At 37.5% G+C, this 14,801-nt stretch overlaps 1 protein-coding gene across 1 annotated transcript in view; it reads right to left on the reverse strand.

Moving 5' to 3' along the window:
• Nucleotides 1-1,188: 1,188 nt before the first annotated feature.
• Nucleotides 1,189-14,801, reverse strand: part of tacr1a (tachykinin receptor 1a) — a 140,835-nt gene continuing 127,222 nt past the window's right edge. Inside the window, exons 4-5 of the mRNA XM_038281981.1 lie at nucleotides 14,577-14,773; nucleotides 1,189-3,165 (exon numbers count right to left, since the gene is read on the reverse strand). Coding sequence (XP_038137909.1) covers nucleotides 2,823-3,165; nucleotides 14,577-14,773 — 540 coding nt within the window. The 3' untranslated portion in view covers nucleotides 1,189-2,822. The remainder of the gene's footprint in view (nucleotides 3,166-14,576; nucleotides 14,774-14,801) is intronic.

The following is a 14,801-nucleotide window of genomic DNA, read 5'->3' on the forward strand; positions in this document are numbered from 1 at the left end:
TTAGCAGGTTCTTAAAACTAGCAGATTTAAGACATGAGGTTACTGCAGATTGGAAAATAAAGCTGGTGCTCCAGGATCTCCCTAATTCAATAGTATTCTGTGGCACCTTTAAGGTTTACACCACAGCATCACTTAAATACAGTGTGTGATGCTTTGCAGGCACATACACTGCATTTTATTGAATTTAAGGATGAATTGAAGTTGCTTTAAATAGATTACTACCTTAAACGATCAGGACATGCTTCTTCAAAATAAAGGTGACAAAGAAGTCTATGTTTGGACGTGTGTGACACCTTTGTTTCTAGATGTTGGAGCTTGGCCTGTTTTCCAGTGTAGTCCTGTTTCTCTGACTGTGACTAACTGGATGTGCTCTCTTCATCCTCTGACATGGGAGCTGGCTCGGAGCTCGTCTGCCTGGCTGTGTGTTTCCTGGACGGGGCCGCCTGTGGAGCTGGTTGACAGTTGCCTTTTGTATCTATGCTTCTTTTTCTATGTCTGCTTCTGTCTCCTTGAACCCCAGTGGGCCTCAGCAGATGGCCGCTCACACTGAGCCTGGTTCTGCTGGAGGTTTCTTCCTGTAAAAAGGGTTTCTGTAACAGCTTATTCCCCACTGCTATTAGACTGCAGAAGGTTTTGTAAAATGTGTTATTGTATTGTACTTTATTAAATTAATTATATTTTATCAATATATATATATATATAAATATATATATATATATATATATATATATATATATATATATATATGAATAAAAAAAACTGAAAATATTTGAACTGTGGATTACAAGTATATGTTTATATTATAGGTTTCTTCCTGTTCAAAGGGAGTTTTTCCTCTCCACTGTCGCTACAAGCATGCTTAGTGTGAGGGATTGCTGAAGAGTCAATGAGTTTATGCAATCAACTGGTTAGATAGAAAACTTTGAATCAATCTTACTGGATGATCTGGTGAACTGGAAAGTGAATTGGCGCTATAGAAATAAACTGAATAGAACTGAATTCTCTGTGTATTGCTTTCCTGCCAGCAGTACATATTTTAAAACCGGATGTAAGTTAGCAATATTTTTTCCCATAAAAAATGTGAAAAATGAAGCCCTTTCCCTTAAAAGAAGGAAAATAGGATTTAAGAATTCACCTCAGCGAGACTCCTAAGATGCCTTTCTTTCATCATATAAGCTAATAGCTAACATTTGGCTAACATGATACCTCTCACTGATCGTTACAAAGCAGAAATATTTAAAGCTTGAGAGTTTAGCTGCTAAACACACTGCAGGAACACTGAACAACATTCAGGCTTCGACTCATCCTACTGATCTCTTTATATAGATGATTAAACAATCATAAAACACAACATGGAAACCCTTTTTCACAGATATTAAATCGGAACAAGTAGCACTAAGTTACATTAGACCGTAAAGTCATTTTCTTTTAAAGAATTTGAATAAGAATACTGCAACAAAGCATAAACTCTACAACCACAGGTCACATATATCTGTGTATGCGGGGGTGTTTATACTGTAGGGTGTAACAGTGTCTCCAGCCCCCCTTCCTCTCAGAAAACAGCTGCTGTGATTTTTTTCAGACTTTCACAGACATTATGCTAAGCAGCAAGGCACAAGGCTGCATGTTAAAAAGCTACAGATCACTGACTTTCAACATTCATGGTTAAACTTTAAAGCTGATATGTAGCTGGATAACACTTTGACTCAGAAACACTTTAAAACACATAACAAAAGTCATCATCTAAACCTTAAACACGGGATGTCAGAAGTGAGTCTGATCGTTTTTACAGTAAGGAGCTGTTCACAGCAGACAGACAGTGGATTGTTCACGGCAGCTTTAAATCCTCCAATTAGAAGGTTGGTAGTAACTCTAACATTGTAATGCGATGTTCAAGAAACACAACGCAGGTTTCCAAACCTCTGAGCTGATAAGTTATTCATTTTTACACGTGTCGTTTGGATCTGTCGGGTTCTGAAACAGTGCCTCCTTTGATGTGCAGTTTGGATTCAGGTTAAAACCGTCTGCAGCATTAAGAAAAACCTTTGTGTGTTCAGAAACGGTGCTGCCAGCTGTTGAAGTCAATGTTTTGACAGATGAAAGATGAGCCAGTCGCTGCTGGTGTTTTCAGTGATTGCCAGAACTTCTCAGAAAAGCCCGCAGGGGATCTTTAGAGCCCCCCTTTCACGGAGATATGCACTCATTCTGCATGCTGGATTTTCCAATGCGGTCCTGCTCAGAGAGATAAGAATTGGCATTCGGATCAAGTCGCACAGAGTTCCTAAAAGTTCAAGTTTAGAATTGATCATTTGGAGAACTCCTGTCATCATCAGCTTGGAGCTGAGGTGGAGGTGTAGAAAAGAAGAAGCCCCTCTGTTACAACCCGCCACAGCTTTATTCACATCATGCCGGTCTCGTGCTCTGGTCCAAAATAGACTCTGTGCGAATTCACACACATTATGTCACTAAAAAAAATGTGTGAGCCCCCTTTTCTGCACGGGGGGGGATGCTGCGTTGACAAGCAGAGGCTGTGAAGATCAGAGCTGACAGCATCTGCCTCAATTTAGCCCTAAACTGGAATGTGTTTATCTTGATGAAGAGCTCTTTGCTGCAGTTCAGCTCTGATGTTTGATGAACATTTAAACTAATCAACTATTTTCTACTACGGTGCTGTTGGTAAAGGCAGCGCTCACGGAAGAAAGACCAAATTCTCTAGGATGATGTTACAGTAAAACAAAGAGAAGCTGTTCCCTGCAGCTCTGTGAACAGTCAGCTTGCACATTTCTAGTGCCATCTGCCAAAACCCTGCCTGTGCTCTGGGTCTACTGCAGGTTGCTACTGGAGAAGAAACTCGAAGTCTCTGAAACGGTCTTGGAAACACTCCGTGATGAGGACCCATTGGAAGTGAGATCCAGAGAAGAGCTATGTGGTTGTCCCCCAACAGAAGCCCCTCCAGCCACAAGACCTCCTTTAGCTTTGCCCTTCAGCTGCTCTGATTCCTCCCCAGCATGAAGAACAGTGGAAACTGTGGTATCCATTCGGCTCCCCTTGTAAACGCTGGTCTGGGTCTGCAGGTATCGGGTAGACTTTAGTTCTAGTCCTTCATATGAGCCTCGAGGAACACAGGGGCAGCAGCGGAACGCCTGTTTGAAACCCGCACGGAACCTGAAGACAAAAAACACAAAGAGGATCGATGCAGGTAGTTATCCAGGCAAGTGGCAATACTTGTCTTTGTCATGCCTTTAACACAAGACATCTGAAGGCTAAAGTGGAAGTTTCACCTCTACAAACATGAGTGTCGGCAGATCAGGTCGATAAAAATCTTTTCTCTGAAGAGTTTTTTAAATGACGTTTTTTTAAAGTTTTCTAAAGTTTAAAAAAAAAATAAAGTAAGGAAAACCACAGGAACAGATAGTATCTTACCTACAACCAATATCAAATAAATTAGAAAAGAATCCAATAGGAGTAGATCATGACAATCTAACTAAAATTATTCCAAAAAAGTTAAAACAATTAGATGTCCTTTATTTAACATAAGAACTCTTTCTTTCAAAAGTCTGTTAGATAATGACTTGATATATGACCGTAAAATTGATTTATGTTGCCTTAAAGAAAACTGGTTGCAACAACAGGATTATGTTAGCAAACGAATGACTCCCGGCAGTCATTTCTATACTTTCATATACCAAAAAATTCTGGATAAGGAGGCGGAGTAACAGAGTTTTTTTGGGCTGATTTATTGATCTATCCAAAGCCGGTTAATTGTCACAGTTCTTTTGGACATTTAACCCTTATTTTACTTCATCCAAAAAGCAAAGCAACAAAACCTCTTCTTATTGTAGCTTTGTATCGTCCACCAGGTCCTTACTCTGAATTTTTAGTTAGCGTTCTTATCTGATTTGGTGTTAAATACGCGCAGAGTCATCATAGACACATCCATGCTGACATTGAAGGTCAAACGCAGCCCTTAATGCTATCTTAGCCGCTATTGGCTTTGTTCAAAATGTGAATAGTCCCACACATTCTCATCTTCAGACTTTGGATTTTGTACTGATATGGCATTGAATGTGAAGAAATGTACAGTGATTACTCACAACCCTGTCCTAATAACTTTTAAAATTACTTAAAAGGAGTTCTCTTCCCCAAAAAGAGGGTTTCACTTTAGCAGATAATTGTCAGATAATGCAGTTATACATTATTTAAGAATCTGTTTCACATTCTCTCTCCTCTGTTTCCCTAAGCAGTGCTGCAAAGGGCAAACATTTGATTGATTCCCCTTTCAGAAATTAATAATTTTGTTGATAGGTTTGCTAGTTCTCTGTGTACTGCCTTAGACAGTACGCAGCCCATGTGAAAGCGCCAGCTTTCTAAGAAAAACTTGGCGCCCTGTTTTGATGCAGAGCTGTGCAATTTCAAGCAAAATACTAGGAAAATGGAGACAAAATGGCGCTCTGCATGCCTACGGGAATCCTACCCTGTATGGAAAGGCAGTTTAATGATATATATAATAACCTATCATAAAACAACAGCAGCATAACTGTCCTCATTAATAGAGGAGAATAAGAATAATCCTAGATATATTTTTAATACAGTTGCCAAACAAGTATGCAACCACTTACACCACAATGAACTTTTTGAGCTTTAGAGTTCATCATAGCACTAAAACAGCTCTGGTGAAAGTCACTAATGATATTCTCATGGCCTCAGATAATGGACTCATCACTGCTCGTCTTGTTGGATCTCAGTGCTGCATTTGATCCAGTTGATCATAATATTCTTTTAGAAAGACTTGAATATTTTGTAGGAATTAAAGGAACAGCTATCAGGGTTCTGCCCTCTGTTTAAGTTTATTTTTAGTTTCTCTGTAAATCTGTGTCTTTGTTTTATGTCAGTTTTGTATTTCTTGAGTTGCTCTCTGCTGCCCCCTTGTGCCAGCTTCTTTCCCTTTAGATCCCTTCTAGTTAGTTCTATTCACACTTGCTCCGTATCAGCTCATTAGCCCGTCCTTTGTTCTGTTCGCCATATATACACCAACTCTGCAGTTCCCCATTGCTGGTTTCTTGTATTGTTGCACGTGTTTTCAGTATTTTGTATTTTCCTGGATATTGCCCTCAGTTTCCTACAAGATCTTATCAAATCTGCAAACTTATCTCTGCCTCCTCATCTCTGCATGTGGATCCTCAGAATCCTCCACACAAACCTTGACAACAGCAATAGGCTGTTTTAAATCTTATTCACTTAAATCTTATGTTAAAGTATGATCATTGCTACTGTTACTAGAAGCAACGAGGAAGAAAACTGTACTGTTTTAAGAATCAAAGGTAGTTACATTTCTCAGGTTTATTCCATTATCTAAGTGACAAAAGTTGACATAAAAGGCAAGGCATGAGCTCAGACAGGGAGCATGTATTAATTGCCTCATTGTAATGAATCTGCACACAAAACTCTACAATTGTGCGTGGAGAGTAGTTTACATGTATCTCCTTTAAATAAAACAGCTTTCTGCTTTTAAGTATTTATCACCTTAGTTGCACTTTTGTCAGAAATCTGAAAACAAATAAAAATACTGTCTAAATGAAGGAAAAATATAACTGCTAGTAAAAAAAAGAAGCCCAAAACAGATTGCTACCAGATTTGGCTTCTTTCAATATATGATACTAATTCAAAGCTTCAGCTGCTGAGAAGGAGCTCAATAGAAAAATTGGCAGTTCAAGTTCCAGATATTTAATCTAATGGATGAGATTGAATGTCTTTTTTTCTGGCTGTGCAAAAACACATTTGTTTGAGATCATAATAACATCATTAAAAAAAACGAGTGCGGTGATATGCTTCACGAAATGACTTATTATTCAAGGAGCTTGAAATGAAAGTTTAAAAACAATAGCATAGTTATAATCTGACTACACTGTTTGGATTAGTCATAATTTAATGGTCCACAGCATCAAAGCATGCACATTCAAATGCAGGAAACTTGCCTCCTCATAGTTTATTTTACTGGATCCACTATATTGGGTTATTTTTACAAAGTTTACAAGAGGCTTTGAAATGTCATGTTACACAGGCAGGTGACCTGCACATGGTCATAATCTGACTGGGCTGTTTAGTGACAGCTTGATGAAATACCACAGCAACCCTGTTTGTAAAAAGGAACGCTACCGCAGGTTATTCATCCCTGATATAACCAGACTCTACTATGTGACTACAATGGCAATAGCTTGTGCAATGTATAATGTGCAATTACTAACCTGTTTCTCTGTATCTGACACCCAGTGCAAGAGTATCTATCTATCCAGTGTATTCTCATTATTATTATTAGTTCGTATGAAATCGTATGAAAAGTTATGCACCGTAATTTCGTACGTTTTGGACGTTTTGTTCGTCGTATGCGCATGCGCATCTTACGCACCATTCAAGAACATAGAATTTAAAATACAATTAACCCTAACCCTAAGATATAAAACAGCAAGCAACGTAGTTAGAGACCTGAAGAAGTGATTATTGCACTGTTTTTCCCAGTTTTACGTCCGTCCGCGGATCTCCTTTTTTTGTCTGTCTGCCTGCGCATGCGCACTGATCTGTTTTTTGAGGAAAAACGTCCAAAACGTACAAAATAGTGTGCATAACTTTTCGTACGATTTCATACGAACTGATAATGAGAATATGTCGATCGATCTATCTATCTATCTATCTATCTATCTATCTATCTATCTATCTATCTATCTATCTATCTATCTATCTATCTATCTATCTATCTATCTATCTATCTATCTATACTACATTTGTGAGGTAAATGCTCAAAACAGATTCGGCTACTAGTAGCAAGAAAAAAGATAACTTTGTCTTGGCTCAAGCTTTTGCCTCCCATCTTTCAGCAGTGGCAAGAAAGATTGAAGAATGTGTATATAATGGAAAAGATAACAGCAAAACTTCATGTAAAAATGGACATGAGTGAGTGTTTGGACCCCACTTTGGATGGCCACTCTGATAAAGATGCTAAGTGTTATAAAAAGCTGCTAGTCCCCTTGACATGTCTCTCGCTTTTAATGAAAGACACTGGATATAAACATTTCTCTTTCATGTGAGCCGATGAGAACCTCTAAATGTCAATTGCCAAAATGGACTTAGATGTTTGCTGAGACCCCCCCCCTTGTTTGTTTTTTTGTTTTTGTTTTTTTCTTTATGTAAGTGCATGCATAAATATACAAATGTATGTGTGTTGGATTCCTAATAATCTTAACCCCTAGAACCCTACGGACCCACCGGTGGGTCCAGCTGCTACATGACCTCGTAATTTTAACAAACCCCCAAACATAGTTGGCACAGTTTGGTGACATTTATGGATAAATGTGCCAAAATGGCCTCTCCGCCTAAGAAATTTCTCACTAATACCATTCTAAAATAAATATGATTCATCTGATTGAGTCCAAATTTGGTATATTTTTACACAACATTTAGATTTAAAAGTCTGTACTACTTTTTTGTGCTATAAATAATATTTTGGTAGTGTTTTGCAATGTTTATTTCAAAGAAAATTTTGGCGAGGTTCAAAAAATGCAAAATATTTTGTATTTTGTCCCTAATATTTCAGGCAGGGTCAAAGCTACAATGGTGCTGACACCAGAAAACCATTCTATGACATCTTACCTTTACAGACGTACCAAAAGTTTCTTCTTAAATCTAATAGCTTTGAGGCTATAAGTTATTTACTTTCGTGTGTTTTTGTCAGGCAGAAATTTATTTATACCCCCTGAGGGTGTAAGAGGTTAAATAAAGAATGTTCAAAAAAAAAAAAAAATGGCCAGAAAACGACAACTTTACGGCATTAACAGGAGAAGCGGTGCAAGTGAAATTAGATACTGTCATCAGACAAGATGCGGTAATTTATAAATGTTTTAAATAAGCTTGGGTCCAGATTAGCCAGCAGGTGGGTCCGGATCCAGACCCTGGTCCACTAATCCATGACCTCTGGTATATACTGTATGTTTCCCATGCACCTTTTTCTTCCTTTGGCACATTCTTCTTCTTTGACTATTGGAGCTCAGTAAGTTTCTCCACTGTGAGATCAATAAAGTCGGTCAATCAATCAATCAATCAATCAATCAATCAATCAATCAATCAATCAATCAATCAATTAATCAATCAATGCAGAGTTTAGCAGGAGACAAGTTAAAGCAAGATATGATCAATAAATATTAAAAGCTGTTCTGCAGCACAAGCAGCCTTTGTCTGATGAAACATGGATACAAAAAAAAGATACAAAAATAATCCAGACATTTCCATGAATCTGAGAATAACTATAGACTGTCTATTGAAAAGCCTGATTGAATAAGTAAAGTGACATTTTTCAAGGAAGGGACCAAAAGCTAAAAAATAATGATAACGGAGAAAGGGGATAAAACCTTGATGGAACAGTGACTCAGTCTAAGCTCACTGTGATCCAACCCACATGTTTGCTTTTTTAGGACTTAAAACATTTCCTGGGAGAAAACAACTAAGTGTGAATCCTCAAAGACAAGTGGCTGAATCAGAGAACAATGGCAGACGTTAAAAACAAGCAAAGCTGGCCATCTGTCTTTAATGTTTTTCTACACAAAAAAACTCTCATTTTTAACATCCAGTAGAACAACATATCTTTATCAGATAATGTTATAAAACGTTGATCTAACGTCTCTCTGTTTGCTTTAAGGTGCTGTCAGCTTCCAGGCACGGGAAGCCTCTTCCAAGTGTTGAATTTTTAGTAACTTCTCATTAAATCTGAAGTCACACCATTTCCAGGTCGTGCAGTTTATGCTTTTCTAAATATGTTTGCAACAGGATCCCGTAAATGTAAGCAATCACAATTTGTAAGGCATCATATTCTGGCATTTAATGTTTTACTCAATACAGAAACATTAACGTCTGACCTTTGATTTTGACTTTTATTTTATGGAGAGCCATTTCAGCCAAAATTAAATAAATAAATAAATGGGTGAAATAAATAAAAAATGAGTATAATAAATCAAAAAATGAAGAAAATAAGTGAAATAAATAAAAAATTTGTTAAATAAATAATTTAGCTTTTTCATTAAACCAAATTTTTATTTATTTATTTTTCATATTATCAATTTCCCAATTTCTCTTTTTCATTTATCTATTTGTCATTTATCCCTTTATCCATTTACCCATTTTTCATTAATCTAATTTTCATTTAACCACTTTTCAATTTCCCTTTTTCATTAAGCCAAAATTTTTTTTTTATTTATACACAGAGGGTGCAGCACGTTCTGTATCGGTTCTTCTTAGGGAAGCTGCCGATCGAATTACAGAACGTGCTGCACCTTCTCGGAGGGAAAGTCCACAGGAACTGAGCGCTGCAGTTGCATCTAACCAATTGATTAATGAAACCGGGAAATAGAAAATTGGGTTAATGGAAAAAGGTAATTGAACAGTGGTTAAATTAAAAGATAGATTAATGAAAAATGGGTAAATAGATAAAGAGATTAATGAAAAATGGGTAAATGAAAAATAGATAAAAGAAAATGGGTAAGTAAAAAAGGGATATATGAGAAATTGATTAATGAAACTGGGAAATAGAAAATCGGGTTAATGGAAAAAGCAAATTGAAAAATGGTTCAATTAAAAAATAGATAAATGAAAAATGGGTAAATAAATAAAGGGATAAATGAAAAATGGACAAATGAAAAATAGATAAATGAAAAATAGATAAAACAGAAATTGAGAAATAGATAATCTGAAAAATAAAAAAATAAAAAAATTGGCTTAATGAAAAAGGGAAATTGAAAAGTGGTTAAATAATAAATTAGATTAATGAAAAATGGGTAAATGATAAAGGGATAAATGACAAATAGATAAATGAAAAAGAGAAATTGGGAAATTGATAATATGAAAAATAAATAAATTAAAAATTTAATGAAAAAGCTAAATTATTTATTTAACAAATTTTTTATTTATTTCACTCATTTTCTTCATTTTTTGATTTATTTTACTCATTTTTTATTTATTTCACCCATTTATTTATTTAATTTTGGCTGAAATGGCTCTCCATATTAATTGGGAACAAAATGAATCTGGCTATGTAGCTATGATTCTGCGAGTTACCTCAAGTGGTCAAATACTGATTTTCTGAAATAATAAAAACTAGGTAGGGCTGCTGTTCTGTCAGCTCAGCATACTGCGTTAGGCCAGCATACCGTTAGTAAAACACATGTGCGCATGATCGTTATTAGCAGTTATCAGGCTCAAAGAATGGCTTCAGATTGCGCCAGTAGGCTCAGTAGGTTGTATCACCGAGTGAATCCTAACCTAAAGTAATTCATTTTCCCCCTCTGAATTAATGAATCTATTTAGGTGTAATCTGAAAATAATTACAGTCGTTCTTTATTTACTCTAAAGATAAACAAATAAAAATAAAATGATTCCCATGTCTTTCATATTAAACAAACTAAAAACAAATAAATTTCATTCTGTCAAATGAGTTGTAGAAATTTAATTCTCTGTGAACGAAGCCAGATCATTCTTTAATAAGATCTTTGTCAAAAGGACTTGCAATGGCTCTTTTTTAAAAGCTAATGTGTAGTGGACCCAGAAAAGGGACTTTTTTGTTGTTTTATGCACAAAACTATGAAAAAAATCGGACTAAATTGGAAAATAAAACAGCGTGATTGGCTGTAAGGAGAGCGGAGACAGAGGAAGCTATGTAATGCGTGTTATTATGGGTATGCTGAGCTGACAGAACCCCACCATCCATTGGAGCCGTTCCGAACAATTAGCAGGCTTCCACAGTTCCACAGTGTAAAATATGCAGCGTAAAAATACATTGACTCTTTTAGAGTTATTACAACTGGAGTAAGATATACAAAATTTATAAAGTTAATTTAACTCTAATACAGAGTGGGACCAAATGCACTCGGACTGTTTAAGGGGAACACAGATTTTTTTTTTTTTTTACATTGGGCCCTTGATTTTCCGTTATTCCATCATGTTCTACTCACCCATATTAGTTTTACATCATTTGGAGCCGTTCTGAAGATATTAGGTTCTGTAATATCCAAGTAACACCTTCTTATGGGCAGCGAGTTGAAGGCACAAACTAAACTGTTCATAATTTATTCTTTATGGTAAGCAGAGTGTGTATGATGTCATCCGTGTGCGCCGGCTACCGTTCATTCTTCCTGTCCGCTGAACTGCTGCTAGTTTTCCTCACATGCCTGGAAGATGTCTAGTGCTGCTAGAACAGATGATCTCGCTCTCCAAATGGAATTGAACGATTCAGATGAGCTAGAATGAATAGAAGGGGTAGAGCGTAGCCGCCTGTGGCCCGGGCTGCCTGTCACAACTCCAGTCCGGTACGCGGATGACATCATACACGCGTCGCTTTGTATTTAAAAGATATAAATATAAAAAATATAACCGTGGATGTCTGGGGGACAGTGATTGGCCTCCATGTTCTGAATGCTGGCGTACCATAAAGAATAAATGATGAACAGATTAGTTTGTGCCTTCAACTCGTTGCCCATAGGAAGACGTTACTTGGAATATAACGGAATATCTTCAGAACGACTCCAAATGACAGTAAACTCATATGGGTGAGTAGAACATGATGGTAATAACATAAAATCAAGGGCCCATTGTAAAAAAAATGGTGTTACCCTTTAAATGTGTAAAATCAAACTCTTAAACTCTGACAATAACACTGCAAAATGCAAACGTTTGCCAAAAAAATCTAAACTTGTCCTTTTGTTTGTTGGCAGACCCACTTTAAGTGCATCATCAACACCTGAAGGGCTGAAGAGAGAAAGTTACTGCCTTACTCATAAAATCTACCATGACCATGTATAATGACAAAAAAACAACAATTTTCTCTTTATATAATTGGAAATATGTTGCATTGCCATCATCTGTCCAGCCTTAATCAGCAGAGATGGATATGTAGTGTAACATTAGATCAGGGAATATTATCAGCTAATGGCTGCTTAAAAAACAGTGGAGTATATGCTTATATAAAGTAGCAGCTGTTTAACATGCCCGGCACCAAAAATAGATCTCACAACTCTTTAATAATAAAATATAAGTAAATAAAACAACTTTCAACGAGCATGCACATGTATAAAAATGTCAGTGGTGACTGAGGTTTCTCTATGTGGCCTGAGAAGTCGTTAGAAGTAAAACAACTAAACACTCGCCTGGTTGCAATGTTGGATCATTTTGCAATGTTTCTCATAGTAGCTTCATCTGGTCTGTTCCTGTTTGGCTGTGACTCCATCCTGGAGAGAAATATCAGCTGTGCTGCTGCCATCAACACCTTTGTTTCTAGATGTTGGAGATCGGCTTGTTTTTCAGTGTAGTCCTGTTTCTCTGGCTGTGACTAACTGACAGTGGAGCTGGCTCGGAGCTCGTCTGCCTGGCTGTGTGTTTCCTGGACGGGGCCGCCTGTGGAGCTGGTTGACAGTTGCCTTTTGTATCTATGCTTCTTTTTCTATGTCTGCTTCTGTCTCCTTGAACCCCAGTGGGCCTCAGCAGATGGCCGCTCACACTGAGCCTGGTTCTGCTGGAGGTTTCTTCCTGTTCAAAGGGAGTTTTTCCTCTCCACTGTCGCTACAAGCATGCTTAGTGTGAGGGATTGCTGAAGAGTCAATGGAATCAACTGCTCTTCCTTAGATTGAAAACTTTGAATCAATCTGACTGGATGATCTGGTGGAACTGTAAAGTGCCTTGAGATGAGATGATGTGAATTGGAGCTATAGAAATAAACTGAATTCAATTCAATTCAAATAAAAGCAATTTATGGGAAATCCACAGAACCTCTAATAAACATAAAGTTTCTGCAAACCACTCACCAAGACGGTGTTGCCTTAATAACTGACAAAAGGCCAAAACAGACCTGCATGGATCTCCACTGTGTAGTTATTTTGTTGTATGCTATTTGTTCTTAATAAGATCATCTCTAAACATTAAATGTTCAGGAAGTGAATGGAGGAACTCCCCAATGCTCCCCAGCAGCATTAAGCTGCTCACGGCTTCCTTAGAGTGATGAGTTAAATGCACAAAGTAAATCCTAGGAATTTTCACTTGCAATGACAAATAGAGGTCATTAGCACTTTTATTTTCAGGAGGAAAGTCATTGCCTCTTCTTTGAAATTTAAAGCTGCATTATAATCTCTCCATTTCTAACCCTCTTTAAAACCTACTTTTATCCCTGATTCCCACCCAACTCATTGTTATGATATTTGGATCTCTGGGGATTTCTTTCCTGTTCGACCTTCCGCTAGGTGGATAGAATATAGTAATAGTCATATTACTGATGGCACGTCTCAGCTAAATCTCATTTACACAAACACTGAAATGTAAGTTTTCTGTCCATCAATGTGTTTATTTAGTGTTTAAATGCAAAAAATGCAGAGTAATACACACTGATGGTTTATACTGCTGGGGGAACTTAGCCTGGTCACAGCAGTCAACATCCCTTATTTCTGAGTTCAAAAGTTTGGATAGCAGCAATTTGCTTAAAGGAATAGTACACCCAAAACATGATTAGCCTTCATTTTCTACTCACCCCCATGCTGAACAACACTCTGGAGTACTTTTTTGATATCTCAAATGCATCTGGAGATCTGGGAGGCTTCTTGCTGTCTGCTGACATTCAAATAATGGAGGTCTATGGTGCCCGAGGCAGAAAGGTCCATAAAAGTCCACAAAAAACGTGTCAATATTCCTCCATACTGCTCGTCCAATGTATTCCAAGTGTCCTGAGTGGGTAGCGTCCATAATTTACTCGAAACGAAGTCATTTAGAATGTTTTTAGAGCATAAACAGTAGTGTATAGGATTTCCTGAAAGCACGCGCCTGCGCGTTCAGGAAGCTACGGAAGCCGGCAGACCAAACCAGATGAAAGTGCGCATTCAGCGTCTGCTCTGCCGATAATGCAAGCGTAGAAGAAGAAATGTGCTGTTTACCTGTGCAAAGAAAGAAACAACGAAAGAAAAATGTCTGAGGACTTCAGTGTTGAGGAAGAGCATGAGTTCTTTGCCGAGCTGAATGCGCACTTTCATCTGGTTTGGTCTGCCGCGGTTTCTGTAGACTCGTGAACGCGCTTTCAGGAAATCCTATACACTACTGTTTATGCTCTAAAAACATTCTAAATGACTTCGTTTCGAGTAAATTCTGGATGCTACCCACTCAGGACACTTGGAATACATTGGACGAGCAGTATGGAGGAATATTGACACGTTTTTTGTGGACTTTTATGGACCTTTCTGCCTCGGGCACCATAGACCTCCATTATTTGAATGTCAGCAGACAGCAAGAAGCCTCCCAGATCTCCAGATGCATTTGAGATATCAAAAAAGTACTCCAGAGTGTTGTTCAGCATGGGGGTGAGTAGAAAATGAAGGCTAATCATGATTTGGGTGTACTATTCCTTTAAATATATCAGAACAATCTTTAAAACAGCTAATCTGATCATTCAAAAACATTCATAAACATATTTTCTCCACAAGGAAATTAATATTTATAAAATAAAAGGTCTTAATTGTAAATTAGCGTTAGCTGTTTTAGTAGGTGTGAAGGTGCTCACTAACCTGTCGTTGAGGCAGCAGTAGATGATGGGGTTGTACATGGTGGAGCTCATGGCCAACCACATGATGGCCAGATAAAACTGCTGGATGTATGTTTCCTCAAACAACTCAGGGAAGAACTGGTGGAGCAGGAAGTAGACATGATAGGGCAGCCAGCAGATGGCAAACGTACACACCACCACGATCATCATCTTCACTACCTATTGGACAAAAAGACCACACATCATG

The sequence above is a fragment of the Cyprinodon tularosa genome, unplaced genomic scaffold (assembly GCF_016077235.1).
Source record: "Cyprinodon tularosa strain WSP-4 unplaced genomic scaffold, ASM1607723v1 ctg178, whole genome shotgun sequence".
NCBI classification, from domain to species: Eukaryota; Metazoa; Chordata; class Actinopteri; order Cyprinodontiformes; family Cyprinodontidae; genus Cyprinodon; species Cyprinodon tularosa.